This window comes from Gadus macrocephalus, chromosome 20 (genome assembly GCF_031168955.1).
Source record: "Gadus macrocephalus chromosome 20, ASM3116895v1".
Classification (NCBI taxonomy): domain Eukaryota; kingdom Metazoa; phylum Chordata; class Actinopteri; order Gadiformes; family Gadidae; genus Gadus; species Gadus macrocephalus.
Window position 1 is genome coordinate 22,951,454 of NC_082401.1, and position 7,182 is coordinate 22,958,635.

Here is a 7,182-nt window from a genome sequence, read left to right on the forward strand (position 1 = left end):
TTTGGGGAGAGGGGCAAATCATAGGATTTTGCCCCTTTTTCTCTAAATGTAGAAAGTTATTTCAGTATTCACGAGTACATTATGAGTACGAGTACATATACCGTATCGTGTCTGAGTGCTGGTCTCGGGCATACTTCAACTGAGGAATCGGTTTCTGTTCAGTAGAATATAAACAAGGTGTCACTCCAGTTTTCCAGATATTGGCTAACGAGCGCGAGCTGTGTCTGTCTCTGCTTTTAGGACTGGGAGTCGTAGGACTAGTAGGACTGGTTGATCTGAGATGAGTTACTGTGTGATTGAACAATATCTCTGCTAATCCCTCTCCCACACATAATGTATTCCCCGTGTGTATCGGTGCAGAAATGCACAAACGTATGAAAATATATACAATATTATATTTTGGAAATCCCCAAATTTATAAAATACATTAATTGCTAGAGTCAACGGGGGGTGGTTGCAGACCCTTCGTGTTTTAAACTACGTTGTGTATATTTCATTTTTATACATCTTATCTAAGTATGTTCCTTGTAAATCTTGCACGGACTAAGGGCCATTAGTTAGGCCAAGTCATCCTCCGTAGACACATCCTGAGGGAGGCTCCTGACCGTCCTCTGGTTGGGCCCCCCACAGCTCCAGGCGGTGGTCCAGCGGCTCCGGGAGCGGGAGTGCCGGGTGGGAGACCTGCTGCAGGCCCTGCTGCGCTACTGTGAAGAGGTCCCGGCCCGGAGCCAGTGGCCGGCGCCCTCCCACCCCAGGGAGACGCCCTCTCTGCCCCACCACGGCACGCCGCTCTTCCAGTGGCTCCTGGAGCACTTTTAGCCTCTCCCTCTCCTTCTCTCCCTCCTTCCCGTTCCCTTATCTTTACCCCCTCCCGGTGACCCCTGCTCTGTGGATGCGGAGTCGCGCTGCTGCCTATTGGCCTCCACTGGGTTATCCCCCACCCAACACCTCCATGTGAACCGAGACCCCCCTCTCTAGTGTCTCCTATAGGGCTTCATACCAGCCGGCCGTCACTAGATGGCGCCAGGCAGATGACACGAAGAAATCTGCTCATAGCTGTGTGTAAGTGTGTGCGTGAGAGAGAGAGAGGGTCATTTGCACTGTACCGTGACCAGCAGTAATTCCTTTTTCCTTCCTCCCAATTAGTCGTTAGAGCTCTGTTTATTCTTGGTATTAGCCTCCGTCGTTCTGATTTAGTGACTGACCTCGGAAACAGCCGAAACCTTGTTCACGTGTTCTTGCTAATCTTCTTTTATTGCTACAGAACGAAAGCGGAGGAGAGAAGCCCAGCCCTAGTCGAGACAATGTGTTCTGTGTTAGGGAATCCCCACTCGGGTGGATGATGTCAAAGCCGCAGTTCACCTCTGTGGTGGCGTTTCCACATGCTAAAGACACCGACCTCACACACGCATGTGCGCACACACACACACACACACACACACACACACACACACACACACACACACACACCGCACCACCACACCCTTCATCATTTGTACTGCCCGAAGTCATTCAAGTTGCTTAATATGACTACCTTTTTTTTCCTCGAGCATATTGTATTTCAAGACTCTAAAGTGATTGCTTGTCAGTCAGGTGTATTCCGTTTCTGGCCCTGTTGCACTGAGGCTCAGTAAATATGTGCTATCGAAACACTTGGATTATTCACACCTGTCAAATAAGGGGTATATATCTATATATAGATATAGATATAGATATTAGTGTTTACCCCTCATATCGCAGATCACTTCTTCCCATCAGTATTAGTGTGCAAAATAGAGGTCTAACCTCTGCTCAAAACACAATCAATAGTGATTATCAGGAAGTTATGAAGGATTTCAAGGCATTGTATTTTTTGAGCCTGGAAAACCTTTCAACCTTTCGTTTTTGCACAAATAAACGTAAGGAAATAACCTGTACTTCTTTACCTGAGGTATGGCCAGTTGAAGTTGAACTGCTGCTCGGTGATGCAAGCAGCCATGGATTGTAGTGGCGGAGTCTCTAGCCGTATGAAGCCGGGACAGTGACTGTCATCGTGTGTGTGTGTGTGATGACATTAATCACAGGTTTCCCAAGCAAGACCTCCGAAACCATCAGTAGCATCACACATAAGCAAACAGTGGCCAGTCGCCCGTTCACCACCACCACCACCACACGCACACGTCACTGTGTGTGTTATTCAATATTCCTGGCTATCGCCACTTCTATTGAACACACACGCCCATGTTACTCATCAGAGGAATGCTAAACACGCACACAGGCTCTGATTTGCTGATGTTTGCATCAGTACTGCTTCCTCAATGATTAACAGACAAAAGGGGAAGGAGACTCTGCTCCAGGCTCTCCCTGCCTCTCCCTCTCCCTCTCCCTCTCTCCCTCCATCTCCCTCTCTCCCTCTCCCTCCATCTCCCTCTCTCCCTCCATCTCCCTCTCCCTCTCTCCCTCCATCTCCCTCTCCCTCTCTCCCTCCATCTCTCTCTCTCTCTCCCTCCATCTCTCTCTCCACCACCTCCGTCCCCTCCCTCACCCTCTTCCATCTCGTTCCTCTGCCATCTCCCTCTCTCCCTCCATCTCCCTCTCTCTCTCTCCCTCCATCTCCCTCCCTCTCTCTCTCTCTCCCTCCATCTCCCTCTCTCTCTCTCCCTCCATCTCCCTCTCTCTCTCTCCCTCCATCTCCCTCTCTCTCTCTCCCTCCATCTCCCTCTCTCTCTCTCCCTCCATCTCCCTCTCTCTCTCCCTCCATCTCCCTCTCTCTCTCTCCCTCCATCTCCCTCTCTCTCTCTCCCTCCATCTCCCTCTCTCTCTCTCCCTCCATCTCCCTCTCCAGAGGTAGAAGATGATCATGGTGATCATCTTCCCCTTGAGTTCCTCCTCATCGTTGTGGATCGCGTCCCAATCTGCATGGCTGAGTCTCTGAAATCGGACTCCTTCTTTGGGCTGAATATCGTTCTATAAATGTACCTGGCTATCGTGTTGATCCGTGGCTCGCCAAAACGTGCAATTGTTCGCAACAGTTATTCCTGTATCATGAATTAAAATGCTATACATATATATCTATATAATTATATACAGTATATATCGATATAGATAAATATGACACACAGAGCACAGGTGGGCTTCTAACGACCATCCAGTTTATACCTGAAGACAGTGTTGTTAAAAAGGAAAATTGGAGGGGTTTTGAGAATTGAAATGCACACCGCCGTGTTTCTTGGTTTACATTCTAAACATTTCAAACAAAGTATACAAAAAAACTACGAATGTATTGAGAGTGAAAGCCTGCTTTGGTCTCAAGGGCCTTTCCTTTAGACCAGGGGGGGTGATGTGACTTCTCCATGACGTACCTGCTGAACCTTCCCCCTGCCCCCTGCCCCTGGTTATATTTCTTTCTTAAACGTAGTACTTCAACGTTCTTCTCTTTCCAGGTGACCTATAAACTCTATCGTGTGTTGTTAAACAAGCGTGATAACATCAATGCCTGTTCCTGCAGAGAAAAACTATGGTGGTTGTAGTAAAAAAGTAGTCTTGTATCTAATATTTTGTTCTGTTGGCTCCAGCATTCATTTGGTTCCTATCTCTATAAATGCACACAGGCAGCCCTCACTTTCTTCTGTTTCCTGCTTCCTTGTAACATTTTGCCAAATAAGATATTTAATAATTTATGTAAGTTGTATAATGTTAAGTAAACTTCTTGTTCCTCTAGTGGCAATGCTGAATAATTGACACATGCTTAGCTTGATATCAAAGCACTAAATATGTCATTGTTAAAGCGATGTGGGACAATAAAGCTTTTACATGTGGTCTGAAGAAACTTCTGTTGGCTTTTCAATCATTTACATTTTGGCAATTGCAGACGTTTTTATCCAAAGCCACTTACAATAAGTACATTAGTCAGAAATAAGTAAGTTTGTCAGAATCTGTTGATTTCCTGGTGCAACCACACATAAAGTATATTCGTTTTTTCATTCCCATTTATTTCAAAAGAAGAATTCTTAAAGGTGAAATATATATATAGGATTAAGTGGCTTTTATTTATTTTTTTGTCATTCCCAATTCCGTACGAGAATGGCCTGTACTGGCCTGTAAGGTGACTGTAGGTACTACAACAAATATGTTATATAAGTGAAGAGGTTTCTTAATAGCTCAATTTATTAGTGTCAACTTTAGCTTACAAGTAATATATTGATTGTTAAAATATAAGAAATAGGTCCTTGACTCGTTCTGGGCTACTATAGAAAAATGGCAGCAAGACAAGATGGCTCATGGAAGAGGACCCACCCACTATATAGGTAAATTACTGGGATAACATTGCAGGCACTGTAAGTGACTCTACACAGAATTCTACAAGCTGCATCTCTAAAGCAATAGTAGCTAAACCGAAAATAAATCCAAAAAGCACCCTTTAGAGGATGCATTTAAATGTAAAGCCAGGCACTAGGGTGGCACGATGGTTAGGATTGCTGCCTCACAGCAAGAGGTTCCTGGCTTTGGCGGGGCACTTTCTGTGTGGGATTTGCATGATTCCTCCCACACCACAAAAAACATGCATGTTTACACTCCTGCCCGGCCTATAACCAAGGCAAGGGCACTACATCTGGAGCTCGTTCCCGGGCGCTAACCTGTGGCAGCCCACCCCATCCTGGCTCCTAGCTATGATGGGTTAAATTCATAGAATGCATTTGCCCTTGGGATCTATAAATACATACACCAAAATAATAATAGCGTATAACGGTGAGCTGACCTTTTGCTATGGTTTTGTAGAATCGGAGTGGTTATTATTCCTTGAAAACTATGTTTGAACATGACCTCACCACAATGATGATTAAAATGTTAGACTTCTGTTATTTTTGTATTAGTATCTCTGCAAAGGAGCCCCTTTAAGCAGTCCCTGGCATCACTGCCATCTGCCAAATTCCTCCGACTCCAAACCCATTAAACAATCTGTCCTCCCATCGAGGCTCTCGGGTGAGCGCCTGCTGCACGTGCCAAAGGAAACTGAAGAGATTTGTCTTCTGTCTCAAATCCAAAGCTCTTTGTCTTCGCAGCACTCTGTCACTGTTATTAGTTTTTCCTTTGATACTTCAGCAACAAAACAGCTATTGTTGCCATAAGATACGATTATATGAGGCCTTACCGGCAAACGTGTGTAATTAGGCAATGCTTGGTGACGGCCTGTCAGCATTATGCTCTGTGAGCACAGAATGAATGGAGCCGTCTGTCTCACGCACAGAGGGGAGAAGAGGAGAAAGGAGAACCGACAGGGAGGGGAGACGGGTAATTTCAGACGATTACAGTGATACAGGAGCTGGAGAATGTGTCGCAATAGCAGATTTCCAGAAGATCGGCCCAGACGGGTTGGAGCATTTTGGCAGACAATGGAAACAAGAGGCCCCCTCGAAGGAGGAAGAGGCGACCTGTGTGACTGACGTCATGACCCATGGCCCAAAATCCTTTCTCTTGAACGAGGGCAAGTGGTTAGGGGAGGAATGAGAGACGTCTGAGTACAATAGTGGTTGATCCCGAGGCGACAAGCATTTCCTTTAACTGGCTTTTCCAAACCCACTACACCTATGAACCTCTCACATCCAAGTGAGTTGGACGGACCTCCCAGCTGCAGACCGCTGCTGGGCCTCCTCACCATGATGAGTAGATAGTTGAGGTACAGCGTTAAATACTAGGAGAAGATCTGTTATCTTGAATAGAATATGTCTATCCAGTGGCTGGGATAATTCAAATACAATGCCGTGACCCGTCACCTAATTTTCATTTAATTATAACTTCCACAAGTAGAAAAATATGCAGCAGCCCAATTATGGTTGATATTTCCCATCTAATCAGCAGTTGTAACTGAACTACGTTGCTACAATAATATTAAGATGGGTTCGATGAACAATTTAGTAATACATTCTGATCGCTATGCTTATTATGGAAAAAGTATTGCCAGTAGCATGTGGTTGAACCTAAAATCCATAATTGCTGCATGGGCACCATGCACCATGATTTGAGACATCTTTTTATTTGCATTGTGTATAAATACGCATACACTCACGCACACACACACACACATACTCACAGGCTTTACACACAAACAATAATTAATGAATAACAAATATAACATAAATTATGCAGCACTTTTGAAATTAAAGGTTAATAAAGTGCTTAACAAAAACGAAATATCATAAACAAGTAAAGAAAAAAGTAAAGAAAGCAGATAAAAAACCCACACCAATACCATTAAAGCAAACCACAGATTCAAAGGCAGAAAATGGCAGTTTCAACATAGGCCCATACATTTGTGACAGCTCAATACAACAGAGCAGTGCACAGCTTAACATCAAATATATAGTCCTGAAAACCATCAGCCTGGTTGCGCTAGGGAACGGAATCACACTAACACACACCACCTGACAATTACCACCCCGGTCTGGTCTGCCCTGCACTGTGAGTGGGCACAGACTACAACCGCTTCACCTCCCTCCCTCTCTCTCTCTCTCTCTCTCTCTCTCTCTCTCGCTCTCGCTCTCGCTCTCTCGCTCTCTCTCACTCTCTCTCTCTCTCTCTGGAGCGAGACCCTCCCGTCTCAGAATCCCCGCACCGCAAATTTGTGATTCAAAGGAGAATGACATCACTTCCCCGGGCCACTCACCCGGCAACAGACGACCGGGTTGTTGGGAGAGGCCATGGCAGCGCAAGAAGAGTTGTTAGGGGAGGCGGACATACAAGCCTTTGTGTTGTAAAGCTAAGGGGGAAAACCAGCTACATCACCATCACCATCATCATCTCCATCACCATCATCTCAGCTAGGCTTTTGTTGTGTGTGTGTGTGTGTGTGTGTGTGGGGATTGGAGGACAATCCCTGTGTGTTTCAAACGTTGTCTTAACGGCTCAGAGCATCGCCCCACCCAGGGAGACGCGGAGGTGTGAGCTCTCTCACAGACCAAAGGGGTCAGAGTTGGAGGGGAAGCGGCTGGCTGCGCTGTGGCGCGGGGGGGGATGGTGTCAGAGGTGCTACGTAAGAAGGATTACGTCAAATCAAAGAGGGAACATGTTGATAGGGGGCTGGGAGGTCTGAAACCAGTGATACACTGTTTGGTGGTTAGGTGACGTTTGAATAGCCAGATGTTGAAGCTAAGCTTAATTCGATACATATGATCAAATAGTTGCATAAAGTCACTGGAATGGTTT

The 7,182-nt window shown here is 45.7% G+C and overlaps 1 protein-coding gene across 7 annotated transcripts in view; it reads left to right on the forward strand.

The window, feature by feature from the left end:
• The window catches only part of akap11 (A kinase (PRKA) anchor protein 11), a 178,985-nt gene that overhangs the window by 15,936 nt on the left and 155,867 nt on the right, over nt 1-7,182 (forward strand). For 5 of the 7 annotated variants that reach the window (XM_060039985.1, XM_060039988.1, XM_060039990.1 and 2 more), the window contains one exon: nt 631-3,812. In XM_060039985.1, coding sequence (XP_059895968.1) covers nt 631-819 — 189 coding nt within the window. In that variant the 3' untranslated portion in view covers nt 820-3,812. Of the gene's footprint in view, nt 1-630; nt 3,813-7,182 lie in introns of those variants that run through there. The other 2 variants (XR_009523390.1, XR_009523389.1) reach the window with 2 other exon arrangements.